At 45.3% G+C, this 15,560-nt stretch overlaps 1 protein-coding gene across 4 annotated transcripts in view; it reads right to left on the bottom strand.

Annotated features, from left to right (window-relative positions):
• PIP4K2A (phosphatidylinositol-5-phosphate 4-kinase type 2 alpha) overlaps positions 1 to 11,212 on the bottom strand; it is a 179,884-nt gene extending 168,672 nt beyond the window's left edge. The window contains exon 1 of one of the 4 annotated variants that reach the window (XM_063709946.1): positions 11,194 to 11,212. Coding sequence is in view for 2 of the 4 variants with exons in the window: in XM_019035297.4 (XP_018890842.2) it covers positions 10,283 to 10,426 (144 nt within the window). In the remaining 2 variants the exon portion in view is untranslated. Of the gene's footprint in view, positions 1 to 9,146; positions 9,166 to 10,282; positions 10,683 to 11,193 lie in introns of those variants that run through there. The other 3 variants (XM_019035297.4, XM_055353874.2, XM_055353875.2) reach the window with 3 other exon arrangements.
• Between the last annotated feature and the right edge of the window lie 4,348 nt (positions 11,213 to 15,560).

Raw genomic sequence — 15,560 nt, forward strand, 5'->3', positions numbered from 1 at the left:
GGAGGAAATCAAGAGGCCTGCTTGGGACATCTGAGATATCTATTAGGTATTCATGTGAAGATACCTGGTAAGAAACTGCATATAGAGCCCAAGAGGAAAGTCAGAGGTGAAGTTAAAAATTTCTCAATCATGACTGTAAAATGGTATAAAAAGCCATGAGACTAAATGAAATCATGTAGGTAAAGTAAATGTAATTGTAGAAGATGATCCTGGACACAGGCCTGGGGCATTCCAACATTTCCAGACTGAGCAAAAGAGGAGCCTGCGCCTAAGGAGTGGCTAGTGAAGCAGAAGGAAAACAAGAGACAAAAAAAAAGGAGCCCCCTGCATTTGAAAATGTTAGCACAGCCAGTGATGCTGACTTGAGCAGTTTCCTAGGTGTGCTGGAGGTGAAAGTTAGATTGGGGTAAGTTAAGGAGATCATCGCAGTTGATCGTTGCCAGGTACGGTGTCTCTATAGAAATAGGAGACCTCAGCTTTAGACAAGGCTTTTCACTCCTGCTATGAAAAGGAACAGGGCAGGTGTGGTAGCTCACATGTATAATCCCAGCACTTAGGGAGTCTGAAGCAGGACTGCTTGAGACCAGGAGTTTGAGGCAGCAGTAAGCCATGATTGCACCATGCACTCCAGCCCAGGCCAAAAAGCAAGACCTCATCCGAAAAAAAAAAAAGGAACAGAAAACACAAGAAGACACTAAAATGAGAGACTAAGGGTGAAGGAGAGCTTCTGCTATTACTGTAGTTTATTTGCTTTCAAGATGGGAGGCCCCAGAACGGTGAGCCATGTCAGTGGAAGATACTGCAATGGTGGGAATCATCTATATCTGCACTGTTCAATCCAGTAACCACTAACCACATGTGGCTAGTGAGCACTTGATATGAGAAACTGAATTTTAAGTTCTATTAGCTGAAATTTAAATTGCCATATATAGCTAGCAGCTACAAAATCAGGCAGGGCAGCCCCTCCAGCATGTCTGTAGACTGACGGACCCAGCTGTCCAAAATTTAGATGGGATGGTGGGAAGAGTGGAAGCTGACGGCTTCTATTTGTTCAATGCTTTCTAAATGAGGTTATATGCTGAGGGAAGGACGGGGTGGGGGAAGTGGGGGACAGGACACTAGGTGAAGTTCAAGGAGAAGTGAAAAGGAAGAAATGACTTCAGAGAGTGGAGAACATATTAAAGGAGGCAGTAACACTTCCGGGTCGAGTGTCATTTGAGATTTGTGGCAAATTTTAAAGTAACCCTGGTCAGAACTGCTGGCTTTTCTCTGGCAAACATCAACCACTTGGCCCTTCAAAGGTGGCCTCAAACTACTCTTTCAACCATCTCCTGACATTCCCTTTATGTTCCTCTGTGGTTTTCAATTTTCTTGGCTGCAGGATCTTTTTTACCCCCTTTACATATTATTTTCAGTACCCCAGTAAAAAAAAAAAAAAAAAAAAAAAAAGGAGAGAGAGATGACAATGAGGACAAAAACAAGGCTGTTCTGGAGGAAACTGAGGTAGGACTAAATTCCCCCACCAGCTTGGCCCCCTCCCACCAGCCCCTGACGCACATCTAAGGAACCTCAGGGCTTGAAACCAAAGATTTACCCTGATGTTTCTCAGACTTAAATATGCTGACGATCACCAGGTCTTGTTAAAATGTACATTCTGCTCCAGCAGGTCTGCAGAGGCCCAAGCTCTGCATTTCTAACAAGTTACTGGGTACTGCCACTGTGGCCACACCCAAAGCCAACTACTCACATTCTCCACTCTGCTTGGTTTTGCCCGCTGTCGGACCCTCAGCTGCATATGCCTTTCCCCATTGTATTAGTCTGTTCTCACGCTTCCATGAAGAAATACCCAAGACTGGGTAATTTATAAAGGAAAGAGGTTTAACTGACTCAGTTCTGCAGGGCTGGGGAGACCTCAAGAAACTTACGATCATGGCAGAAGGGGAAGCAAACACATCCTTCTTCACATGGCAGCAGCAAGCAGAAGAAATAACACCCAGCAAAAGGAGAAGCTCCTTATTTAAAATCATTAGGTCTCGTGAGAACTAACTATCACGAGAATACGATGGGGAAAACCGCCCCCATGATTCAATTATCTCCAGCTGATCCACCCACAACACCTGGGGATTATGGGTACAATTCAAGATTAGATTTGAGTGGGGACACAGCCGAACCATGTCACCCACCTTCTGCAGCTGGGAGATTCTATTTAATCCTCAAGGTCCTCCTCATTGTTACCTCCTCTCAAGGATTCTCCAAGTCCCCCAGGCAGAAGTAATCATGATCCAGTCCTGGTTAGCACCTTGGCCGATCTCCTACCACTATATCCCCCTCTTGCTGTGCTCCAGCCATGCCAGCTTTCCTGCAGTTGCCATAACAAGCCAAGCAAACACCAGCCTCAGGGCCTTTGCACCAGCTGACCCCTCTGCCTGAAATGCTCTTCTCCCAAACTGCCTCATGTCTAAGCCCTTCACTGACGTCATGCCTTTGCTCAATGTTCTGCACAGTCTATTTAATACCTTCCACCCCTAGCATTCTGGACACTGTAGTTATTTACACATATATTTATTTTACGTCTGTGTCCCCTGTAGTTATGCACAATTTGAGAGCAAGGTCCACAATATATTCATTTTGCATCTGAAGCATCTTGCAGTGTCTCCATATTTAAAGACAAGGTGAAATATCAAGTCAATAGCTGACATAACTTGCAACTAATGGATGTGAATTAGATTTCTGACACTTCAAAGAACCTAATCGCTAGCGGAAGTGTGAAAAATACAAGAAAGAACATAACAAAATAGATACAGAAAGCAAAGCAAGGGCACAAGGGTAATTCTAAAATGATAATTCATTACTCAAAAATACACAAGGATGCCAAGAACAACGGTGATGTTCTACTACGAAACAGGATAAAGTAACCACTGATTTAGCATACAATCTGATAATCTGCTACCTCTTAGCATTTAAGACATTTAAAAAAAATAGGATAGGCATGGTGGCTCAAGGCTCTATTTCCAGCACTTTGGGAGGCTGAGGTGAGAGGATTGCTTGAGGTCAGAAGTTTGAGACCAGCCTGGCCAATACAGCAAGACCCTGTCTCTATTTTAAAGGATAGTAATAATGACAGCTAGCATATTAAGAACTTACCATGTGCCAGCAACTATTTAGGCATCTTACAAGTATGAATTGATTTAATCCATATAACAAACTTCCAAAGTAGGTACTATTATTACCTCCTTTTATAAACAAGGAACTGAGAGGCAAAATAACTTGTTCAAGGTCACATAGCCAACCAAACACGGACTCCAGAGCTCTTAATCACTGTGCCCAGGTAGCTGAAAAACTATAAAGATTTAGAATTGCGAGGCTTAGCTTTAGGTAAGTTACTGTTTTAAAACTCCCTACAACATTTTTCTTAAATAAATTATGTACTGGTTCTCTCCCTACATGCTCTGAACATTAACAATGATTTTCTTTCTATCATTGGGAAAGATAGGGAAAAACCGTTTTTCAAGTAGTTTTCTCCCATGTTAACAGCTAATACTCTGTCCACCCAAGAAGAACAGCTCTTAAGACTAAGAAAATAAAAGAACTCAAAGAAATGAATGACTCCTGAGCTTGGCCCAGGCAGCACAGCTCAGTGGTTAACGGTACAGCTGTGAATCCCAAGTACTAGGCACTGTGACCCAGGCGGGTAATCAGTTCAGCCTATGCGTGTTCCCCCCCAAGAATTCTTCCTGGCTGCTGCGTGCTCTCCCCACTTTCTCACCCCACACTATCCCCATCTTATTCTTGCAAGGGTTCTTGATGGGGTTTCATGAACTCCCAAGTGGTCCGTGGATAGAATTAAAGGGATCCTTGAACTTGCTAGGACATATCCTCTGTATTTTCATTTATTCCTTTAAAAGCCTCATTCTGAAGAGTCTATGGCCTTCACTGGACTGCCATAGGAGTCCCTAGTACAAAAAAGAAAAGAAATGAGGATAAAGGCAGACACAGGGAAATAAGCTAGGGGGGTTTAATATCAGTCTAGGAAAGAGGGAAACAAATCTGGTTAGGAGTGACAGAAGTGAGAATGGAAACGAAGAGACGGATTCAAGGAAACTCCCCAGGGATTCCTAACAAAATGGCATCTTTCACCTTCCTTCTACTTACCTTCCAAAAAAAGAGGAATTGCCTCTACTTCCACTCATTCACTCCTTAAGTCTTTAAGCTTTCACACCCACCCCCAATCAACCACAAGCACAGCCATGACTTTCAAGCACTTGGGAACATCTAATTCTGCCGACCTCTGTTTTCTCCTCCTGTTTCTTCTTCCTCTGTCCTTCCCTCAAAGCCAAGTGTCCCCAGTGTCCCTGCTCCTCCGGTGGAGATCTGACTTACCGATTCTGTACGGGCAGGTCTCAATGGTCTATCCCAGCCCTAGTGGCTCCCGAGCTCCAATCACACCTTTCCAGCATCCTACATGGCACTGTAACTGCAGGATCCACCCACCACCATCACCTGCAATTCCACATTCTTAAATCTAAACTGCTTGTGTCCCTTTCCAACCTACAATTTCTTCTCCCAAATTCTCTAATCTATCATGGGGCCACCATTCTTCTAAGGGCTCATCACATACAGCTGGGGCTGGGGGAGGAATCCTTAGTGGTAAAGTTCTTCCTTCTACTGCTATGTAGCCTGTGGACCTGCAGCATCAGTACCACCCAAGAGTATGATAAATGCACAGTCTCAGGCAGCACTCCCAACAGATCTGCTGAATTAGACACTGCATTTTAATTTTTATTGTTTCACATTTAGTGGGAGCCTCCATCTGTCACCCAAGCTACAGTGCACTGTACAACCATGGCTGCCTGCAGCCTGGACCTCCTGGACTCAGATGATCCTCCCACCTCAGCCTCCTGAGTAGTTCAGGCTACAGGTGTGTGCCGCCATACCCATCTATGTTTTTACATTTTTTGTAGAGACAGGGTCTTGCTATGCTGCCCAGGCTGGTCTCAAAATCTTGGCCTCAAGCAATCCTCCTGCCTCAGCCTCCCAATGCATGACTAGGATTACACGCATGAGCCACCTGCCCAGCAGCAGAGCCTAATTTAGCAGACTTTTTTTTTTTAAAAAGTCCCCGATTGATAAACACCTTAAATTTTGAGAAACAGGGATCTGGTTCTCTTAATATATCACCATCCAAACTGCATTTGAACTTTATTACTTTTAGGCATCATTTACTGAATCCTTATGATGTGCTAATTACAGTGCTAGGCCTTAAATACAGTATCTCATTTAACCCTCAACCCTGTGAAGTCATATTATTATCTCCATTTTAAGAATGTGAAAATTGAGGCTCAAGTGACTAAATCACCTGCTCAAAGAGCCCATCAGTTCCATAGTTAGCATTTGAACTTCATCTGTCTAACCACAAACCTTTTTTGCCAAATTGCACCAATTCCCTTCAATTCCAAAATTTGTATTTCGAAGGCTATGCTGGCAGAATTAATTACTCTGGTTGCCTGTATTTTCTAATCAACTTAAGGCAGATTTTGGTGGTTGATTATAATTCTTGCCGGCAACCTTTTTAAAGGCACAGCAGATCAGGATACCCTGGAAATAGAAATCACTGACCTGACATGGGGCATCATTCTGAGTACTGAAGTTTAGTAACTATAAGTACTAAGTAACACTAAGTACTAAGTATAAATACTTAGAGTTCACTCTAAAGTATCTGACAAATGGAGAGGAAAATGTATTCTGTTCTCTGGTTATAATCCCAAGTTTTAAGGAGTATAAAATGACTTCCCTAATAAACTTTCTGTATGTCTGCTTGGTGTGTTTCTTTCCTCTGAAGATTAAAAAGAACAAAAAAATAGTTTGAGGAGACTAGTTCTTGAATGAATGGTAGCTGGGTTCCACTCAATAATTTCATCTAATGTCTAATTTTAATTTTAATGTAATTGCCTTATTATGTCCTATTCAGTCAAAGTCATTCCACAGTCACTCACATCACTTTAAAACTTAGTTTCCTTATCTTCTTTCAGTGCCCAAATAAAAACCCATGAACCAAAAAAAAAAAAAATTATGATCCATCCAATATGGTCTTTGTCTATTCCAAAAACCAGAGCTTGTGGAGAATATAATCAAAGCTACTGATGCTCCACCAAGGACGCCATGAATTCTCCAATCCACACACAGCACAGCACATGGTGCTCATCAGGCTGGCCCTCACAGATTCCCATGGTAAAGACCCACAGATGTCCAGAACCATCCAGCTCTATTACTCGGACAGAGACCTGCCTGACACTGCCTGGCAGGCCCTTTCCCCTTTCTGGGGACTGTTCTTTCCCCAACGCCAACAGGCAAGCACTGCCATGTTTTTATAACTGCATAGTCCAAGGGACGGCCACAAATGACCAAGGCCAGACCAATCCCAAGTGGAATCCTTCCACGGTATTTTTATAACTGAATTAGAGACAGGAAACCCTTTTGGGGGAGCAGAAATGACAAAATGTGAAATACAGGAACCGTTCATTCCCTGCTCTGTGGAGGAACCAGCCAGCTATGAAGGAGAACTGAGCCAAAGGGTACAGAAAAGTCCCACGCACTCACACACCCACACACTCAAGCACCCAGCTCTTCACATGGTTCCATTACCAGCCTTTCCTTCTACTGTGATAGGCTCCCCAAAACCCTCAATACCTGACATTTTTGCCAAAGTTCATTTCAACTTCTACAGCTTTAAACCAAAAGCCTCTAACATCAATACTTAGCTACTTCTAAATGCTACACGTTTTAAACAAGTTTTATGTGCTTTAAGATTTTTCTATATAGATAATGTTTTCCTTTGGATATTTAAATAGGTTTTAAAATACTAATTTCTAAAAGGCTCACATTTCACTGTGGATAAAAATCTTTTAGAGTATCTATTTAAAACAAGTCTTGGCTCATATCATTCAACATCCTCCCCACACTATTAAAATATCATCTTAAGACGCTTACTGTTTGATCATTTTTAGTTTAATTCTAAATGTAACAAGACAAAACTGCCTTAAGTCTTTTCCTTTATGTATTCAGTTATATTCTCTGCTTAAAATACTTAAAAATTGGCACTGATCCATTCACTGATGGGTATTTTAAGTTACAAAGCAGTAACATATCAAATTAACCACACAATGGCAGGCTTACTCCCGACTATGACCATTGCCCAAATCAAGATTTTCATTACCACCTCAATGGACTTGAACATTTTCACCTTAATTGCAAGTTGTTATGTTTCAATCAAATCGACTTTGGCTTAATAGTCTGCAATGCAGTTCAGCTACATTCAATATAACAAACCCTTAGTTCACAGTCTCTTAAAATCACCATAGATTTCCTTCCCCTCTAGTAAAGGTCTTGAAAATTCCCTCAATGTTGCTGCATTTGGAAGGTTATAATAGTAAGACAACTTTTATATAGTATTCTACAAATCCTAGTATAACACTGTGCACCTAGTAGACTGAAAAAACAGAATCTTGAGTTAGACTTGGAAATCATCCAAACAACCTCAGTTCACAGATGCAAACACTGATGCCAAAACCTGACCTTAACATGCCCAAGGTCAACAGTCAGAATTTAAGAAAAACTTAAAGCGCAGATCCAATGAGCGTTTTACCACAGTATGTGGAAGATGCTCGTATACAACACCATGCTTGTTTGTTCTTAAGACTGCTGACATATTTATTCTCACATTATACTATAAACTTTGGTGCACAGAAGGTCATATAAAACATTTATCTAATATCAGACATTGTCACCTAAAATGAAATCAAACTAGAAATACACGGCATCTAAGTGTTTTAGATTTCATGTTTATATTACACCTCCATTCTTTTTTCAAAAATAATATAGTAAAGAAAATAGACATTTTGAAAAAAAAAAAGGCTGTGAAACAGACCTTTCTTATGTCAACTCAGAGCCCTCAAAATAAAGACAGTTGGACAAAAATATTAGAGGTGTTTTAGCAATTCTTCCCATAGTAGCTGACACTGTATGTACCCAATATATATCTGTTGAATCAGTAACATGCTTACATTTATATGAAATGGAAACTTCACTCCTCTGGTTGTGGATACTTAGAACTGCCAACTTCTCTTGAGAGCAAAAGAAAATAACACCAAATGTACTATTTACAAGTCATACACTATGAAATACTTAAGTAGTTTCAAAATATTTCCAATTAGCAAGAAACTCTAAAACAAATGTAGCAATTCATAAATATAAGGTAGCAACATAAGTGGTTACAGTAAAACATATACAATTACAAGATTTTTTAAGGCAAACGGGAATTCAGACGAGTTCCCAGAAAGCACACTCTTTTTCGGCAGCATATTGTTGACAACTACCTTACTAAATTAAACCCCGAGACAGAAACACTCTCCTGACCAAAACACCAGAACTCCAAAGGAGATAAAAGCACCATAAATATGAGTAAGCACTACAGTATTCATCCTTTTTTTAAATTGTAAGTTTCTACTCTAGTAATAAGGGACCCAAAAACTACTAACATAAATAATAAAAGAGCTTAACAAAATTATACATAACTCTACATTGTAAACTTATTACTTAGGAAAAATTGCATTTCATTTTCCGTAATAAAACTTGAGAGAGGAGTTTTTGGTGCAGTAATGCATGCTCTTGTAACAACTTACATTCCCAAATAGCTAAAGAAGTTGTCAGGAAGTTAAAATGAACTTCAGTGAGTCAGTCATTAAGTTGGATAAAAATAATCATTTCTCAACTTTTCCAAAAACACTCACTGCATGCAAACACGATCGATCCTGATACTGTTTCGCCCTTCCCCCTGCTCAGCCTGGGGAAGAAGAATACAAAAACGATGCTTTTAGGCATTTTAAACAACTTCACTACATTCAGGGTGTGTGTGTGTGTGTGTGTGTGTGTGTGTGTGTGTGTGTGTGTGTGTGTGTGTGTTTTCCGAAAAACCAGTGTGTGTGTGTGTGTTTTCCGAAAAACCAGTGTGTGTGTGTGTGTGTGTGTGTGTGTGTGTGTGTGTGTGTGTGTGTTTTCCGAAAAACCAGCATGGTTTTCTGTCATTTCCATTACGCTGAAAAGGACATACAGACATCCATCGAAATCAAAAGCAGGGAAAGCGGACTTACACTTTTCCCCAGATGCTAAGTGACTGCAGTGGCTAAGGTCATGGTCAAAATTCACAGCTCGTTTAAACTTTCCTGGCTGAGCCAACAGCTCCGATCATGTTTCCTGATCCTATCTAAGTGGATTAAAACTGCAGGAGTTTCTCGCTGTCAGATCAGCAGGAGGCTATTTCAGACCCTCGAACCGCAGTCCGCATAGCCCGCAGCGGCGCATCCTCCAACCCCCGACTGTGCGTGACGCTAACCTTTCCACGCGTTCTTCTCCAGCCTTTCCCACACCCCCCACAGCGGGTGCAGCCAATTCGGGACCCCCTCCGCCCGCGCCCGCCGGGACCCCCGCCTGCTGTCCCCGCCCCGGCCGCCCTTCCGCAGTCGGTGACTTCTGCCTGACTCCCCAAAGTGGGGGGAGGCGACGAAGGGAGGAAGACTCCACGCCAAGGGCTCTCCAGCCGGCACAGCGGCAGGGCGATGCGGGAGAAGCGCAGGGATGCCGCCCGACGCCAGAGCCATATTTACATCGGCTGCTGCTTTGCCAAAAAGCCGACTTGTGCCCGGTAATATTGCCTTTAAAGGAAAAAGAAAGGACCTAAGCACTAAAGCTGCTGCCCCAAATCTGCTCGCGCTCCGGTATCCTCGCCCCAGTGCCCCAGTGGGAGGCTCGCAAGCGCCCAGCCCGGGACAGGTACACCTGCCCGCAAGCGGAAGACGCGGGCGCCGCGCGGCCCCCACACCAGGCAGCGGTCGCCAGGACCCGGCCCCCAGCAGCTCCCGCCGGGGCTGACAGCCGAGGCGCCGTGCCCCGCACAAACTTCCTACCTCCCAGGCTGCGGGGACCGACCTGCGGGCGGGCGGGCGGACCGGGGGCGGCACTGGCACCCACCGTGAGACTCACATGCACACGGGACCCCCGACCCGCACCCGGCCATAGATCTAAAGGGGACGCAAGTGGTGGTGCCTGGGCGGCCCGGAGGGCTGGGGGCACGCGCCGCGGGGCTGGGGGCTTCGAGGCGGGCGAGCAGCCGGAGGGCCAGGGCTGACTCCGGCTCCCCGCCCCGCAGCAGCTGCAGCCGGAGGAGGAGGGGAACGAGGAGGAAGAGGAGGAGGAGGAAGGGGACCGCGAGCCGCAGCTGAGCCCTTACCGAGTGGTTTACCCCCCACATCAGGACGCTGAGCAGCGGGTCGCTGGCCCGAAACAGCTTCACTTTCTGCGCTACGAAGTGCTTCTTCTTGGTCTTGGTCTTGCTCGCCAGGACGGAGGACCCTAGGTTGCCGGGGGTCGCCATGGCCGCCTCCTATGTCCCCTCCACCGCCGCGCTCCCGAGGCCGGGGACCCGCCCTCTCTACACCCCGGCCCGGGGAGGCAGCCGCATCCCCCCGGCGGCGGCCCCGGCGCGCCGCGCTCCGCTCCGCCCGCCGCCGCCGCCGGCGCGCTCGGCCCCGCACGGCTCGCTCCGCCCGCTCGGCCCGGCAGACTGCGCTCGGCTCGCGCCCCGGCCCGTATCCTGCGCCCGCCGCGGATCCGAGCTCAGCCCGCGGCTGGACCCGGCGCGCGGCGAGCGGCTTCCGCGTTGGGCGCCGGCGTCATGACGCAGGGGGCGGGCGGGCAGGCGGGAGGCGGCTGCGGCGCCGCGGGCGGGGCACTGGGTGCGGGGCGCGGGGCGCGGGGCGCGGCAGCCGGACCGTTAGGCTGCGCCTTCCCGCCCCGGCTCCGCTGCAGCCGGGCCGCCCCCTGTGCGCGGGCGACCTCCGGGCGTTCGCTCCCTGCCCGCGGAGGAGGCCGTGGGTTGCGAGCGGGAGCCTGGGGACCCCGGCCAGGCGTCCCCTGCCGCTCCCCGAGGAGGGAGAGGACAGAGTGGGCAGAGTGAGGAGGTTGGGGAGAGGAGCCCCCAGGCGTCGATCAGGCGAAGGAGGGAGGCTCATACGCTCACCCACGCCGCGAGTCAGGAGACCCAGCCAGGTGTGAAATGCTGCAGGGAGACCAGGGCTTCCCAGCACCGAGGAAAAGGACCCGGGCACATTGCCGGGTCAGTCCCTGAAATGAACTTAATACCTTTGTGCCGATAACCGTCTGGCCTTTCAGACCCTCGATATGGGCCTCCTGGAGCCATTCAAGAGGGAGACTCCCACGTAATAGGCTGGGCTGTCACTGCCAACCCACTCCGTGCCCGGGGCAGGAACCTCGGACCTCATCGAGAGCTCTTGGCTTAACCAGTAGAATCATGCCCCAAAGTGCACCTTCTTCCAATCCATCACTATGGTACTTGCCATCCCTGCCTGTTTTCCAGTGCACTCACCGTCCATGGAAATCTGTTCACCGTCTTCCTCCAGATACACCTAAATGTAGCCCTTATTATGCTAAGAATACTTGGCCTACCTCAGGAAGCTGCCATTCCAAGTATGTCTAAAACCCTGCTGCCCCCATATCACCCTTGCAGTCGTCATCCTGTGCTATTTACTCTGACCCAGCTCACCAGTCCTCACGGAATAGGTTCTTGGAAACTGTCACCTTAAGCAAAACAACATATAACAAAACCAAATTTGCCATAGGCTGACATATAAAAAAAGAGTTAAGTTCCTACAGCATTATTTCCGGTTACAAAAACATCACCGAACTTCAAAGTAAAAATTCAAAACACTTCTAATATTAAACATTAAAATAAATGTGAGCTATACCTCTTTTTTATTTTTATTTTTTCCCTTGAGATAGGGTCTCGCTGTGTCAACCAGGCTGGGGGTGCAGTGGTGCAATCACAGCTCACTGCAGGCTCTACTTCCCCAGACTCAGTGATTCTCCCACCTCAGACTCCCCAGTAGTTGAGACTACAGGCGCGCGCCACCAAGCCTGGATAAACTTTTTGTATTTTTGGTAGAGATGGGGTTTCACCATGCTGCCCAGGTTGGTCTCGAACTCCTGGGCTTAAGGAATCTGCCCACCTTGGCCTCCTAAAGTGCTGGGAATACAGGCGCCAGCCACTGCACCTGGCCTACCTACATTTTTTAAAGATTGATAAAAACAAGGTAATGGTTTGCCAAATTTCTAGTGATTAAGTGAGCGATGGTTGCTGTGGTGCTGGGTTAACTCAAGGAATAAGTGTTTGCAAAGCAAAAGTTACCTGTAGGACCTGCTGCTACCATGAAATTCAAAAACAATCACAAATATGGTAGCTGAGTGCACTCCTATCTCATTTATTGTCGTGCATTTTTATGATTAATGTACACTTACATATTTTTATTTTACAGTCATTTGTTTCATGGATTTATTCATTTTTCCAACTCATTTATTCCAGTTCAAGGTCACAGATAGTGGGAGCCTATCCCAGCAGCTCAGCTTGGGCAAAAGGTGGGAACCATCCCTGGATAGGATGCCATTCTGTTGCAAGACGCACACACACACACACACACACACACACACACACACACACACACCCCTACACTCAATTAAACTGGGACCATTTAGGAAGGGGGCAGTGATTCATGCCTGTAGTCCCAGCACTTTGGGAGGCATGAGGCAGGTGGACTGCTTGAGCCCAGGAGTTGGAGACCAGCCTGAGCAATATGGTGAAACCCCATCTCTACCATAAATACAAAAATTAACCAGGCATGGTGGTACACACCTGTAGTCTCAGCTATTCTGGAGGCTGCAGTAGGCGGATTGCTTGAGCCCAGGAGTTGGAGGCTGCAGTGAGCTGTGATAATGCCACTACACTCTAGCTTGGGTAACAGATGGAGACCCCGTCCCTTAAAACAAAAAAAAAGAAAGAAAAGAAAAACTACTGGTATCATGTAGACAAGCCTATGAACTGAACATGCATGTCTTTAAGATGTGAGAGGAAACCAAGGTACCCAAAGAAAACTCTTGCAGGCACGAGGAGAACCTGCAAATACAAACAGTGGTCCCGGCTAGAAATCCATTTTTTTCTCATCAACATTATAACAAAACAACGTTGAACAAAATGACAGCATTTGAGGACCCGCTGTAAGTTGTCTGTTGTCATTATTACTCCACTCAAATATAGTAGATACCTTCTGTGCCCTTGGCAGACTGCTTGGTCCTGTCAGGGAGATGAAGGATGACAGGCCATTATCCCTTTAGGATCTTGAGTCTCCTCAGGGGTTGAGGGGAGGTCATGTGGTCACCTTCGTTTGCTCCTATTCTTTCTTTGACTGTTTTTTAAGTCCCCTCGTCGTAATTTCCTGCTTGCTTTCATCCAAAATGATATCTGCTTCTCCAGCATCAACCATCACTGCTCTTAGTGGTTTAAAAAAGCCCAAAACCTAAATTTTTAGTGAGACATCACGGGGACTAAGCTGTAGCTCTCCCACTTACTTGAGCAAATCACTTAACCTCTCCCAACCTCGGGTTCTTTATGTTAACAGTAACTATCATCAGACACAAATGTCACTTTAGGAACTATTTTGAACCTAGTAATATAATCCTCCCCTACCTACATTATAGGATGTTTGTTAGAATCAAAATCAATAGTAGATAATGGCGATGAAAGCCCTTTGTAAACCAGACAACACAATAGAAAATGTAGAGTGCTTGCAAGTAACTCATAAACTCTTCCCCGACCCCAGAGAAGTGCCTGGTTGCACATTTGTACATCATTTTTCCACAGGCATCTTTTAAAAGTGTCTAAAACCATCTGGGCATGCTGGCTGATGCCTGTAATCCCAGCACTTTTGGGACGCCAAGATGGGAGAATCACTTGAGCCCAGGAGTTCAAGGGTAGCCTGGATATAATAGCGAGATCTCATTTCTACCAAAAAAAAAAAAAAAAAAAATTTAAATTAGCTGCACATGGTGGTATGCATCCTGTGGTCTCAGTTACTTGGGAGGCTGAGGCAGGAGGATCACTGAGGCTGCAGTGAGCTATGACTGCACCACTGCACTCCAGCCTGGGCAACAGAGCAAGACCCTATCTCAAAAAAAAAAAAAAGATATCTAAAACCAAGTTTGACATCTTTCCACATCCACAAGTTACTTTATTTCTTGCATTATATTGGAAATGGCATTCATATCACTCGGTTACCCCAGCTGGAAGTTCTTTTATTTAACAAATTTTCATTGACCAGGCTTGAAGGCTTACCATCATCATCAATTATTGCTTTTCACCACCACCCAACCTAAACTCCTTTATTGGATCCTGCCCTTGAAAACAATTAGACTCAAAAATTCTCTCTTCCCTGATGCTTTCCTGATCCTCCTAATTCAAATTCATCCTTCCACCTCAGTGCTTCCATAGCATTTATTTGTTTCATAATAGCTATATTATACTTAATTTTATATTAATAATGCAAGACAATAGGCTTGCTGCAACTGCCAAAAAACTGAATTTAGTGATGACAGAGTGCTTAATGACCCTAGAGGAAGAGGGGATGGATACCTGTTGTTACGAGAGGCTCCTCCTTAGGAAAGCAGCAATCTGTGGGTGGGTGCAGAGGCCAATAGCACCATGTGAGGGACAGATAGGGGCATAACGTGGTATTTTTAGGTAGTTATGAGGAGACTTGCAGGTTTCAAAGGACAGAATTTCTGGTGATTTAACATGTTTTGAAAGGCATCTAACACAATACCATTCACAAATACATCATTAAATGATTTATTTATTTATTTTATTATTTATTTTTTTTGAGACAGGGTCTCACTCTGACACCCAGGCTGGAGTGCAGTGGCAAGAACACAGCTCACTGCAGCCTTGAACTCCTGACCTCAAGCCATCTCCTGCCTTATTAAATGATTTTGCCAATAACCTTTCACATTAGCTTTGTGCTCTGTGGAGGGTATGTGTGATGCAAGAGTTCTAGAGTCACAGAAATGACCTTAGCTCACGCCTGTCATCCCAGAGCTTTGGCAGGCCAAGGCAGGAGGATCGCTTGAGCCCAGGAGTTTGAGGTTACAGTGAGCTCTGATTGTGCCACTGCACTCCAGCCTGGGCAACAGAGTGAGACCGTCTCTAAAAATAAGAGAGAAAAGGAAAGAAGAATGAAGTGACCTCAAAATGTGTAATCCAATTCTCAAATTGTATGCATTCGATAGACAATTGATATCTAGAGAAATGTAATAAGTAATTTCTTGGGCAATAAGAAACTTTGAAGGCAAGGACCATGGTGTACCCGCTTCTAGGGCGTCTCAGTGAACCCTGAATACTCCCTTTCCCATAGCACCTGTGGTGAAATTTTGGTGAATAAAGAAAAAAGGAATATTTTATCTCTCATAACAAAGTTACATGTAAAGTTTGCATAGCCAGAAAATGTTTTGTGCAAGGTTCCATTCAGAAATACTTTGTTAGGAAATTAGGTTAGACATAATATTTAAACTCGAGGGCTAGATTCTACATGTGGATTTAGCCACCTAGCAATTTGATCACTGTTTTCCTTTGGAGTTTGCATGCTAATGAGACAAAGTGTATGTCC

The sequence above is a fragment of the Gorilla gorilla genome, chromosome 8 (genome assembly GCF_029281585.2).
Source record: "Gorilla gorilla gorilla isolate KB3781 chromosome 8, NHGRI_mGorGor1-v2.1_pri, whole genome shotgun sequence".
In the NCBI taxonomy this organism is placed as follows: Eukaryota; Metazoa; Chordata; class Mammalia; order Primates; family Hominidae; genus Gorilla; species Gorilla gorilla.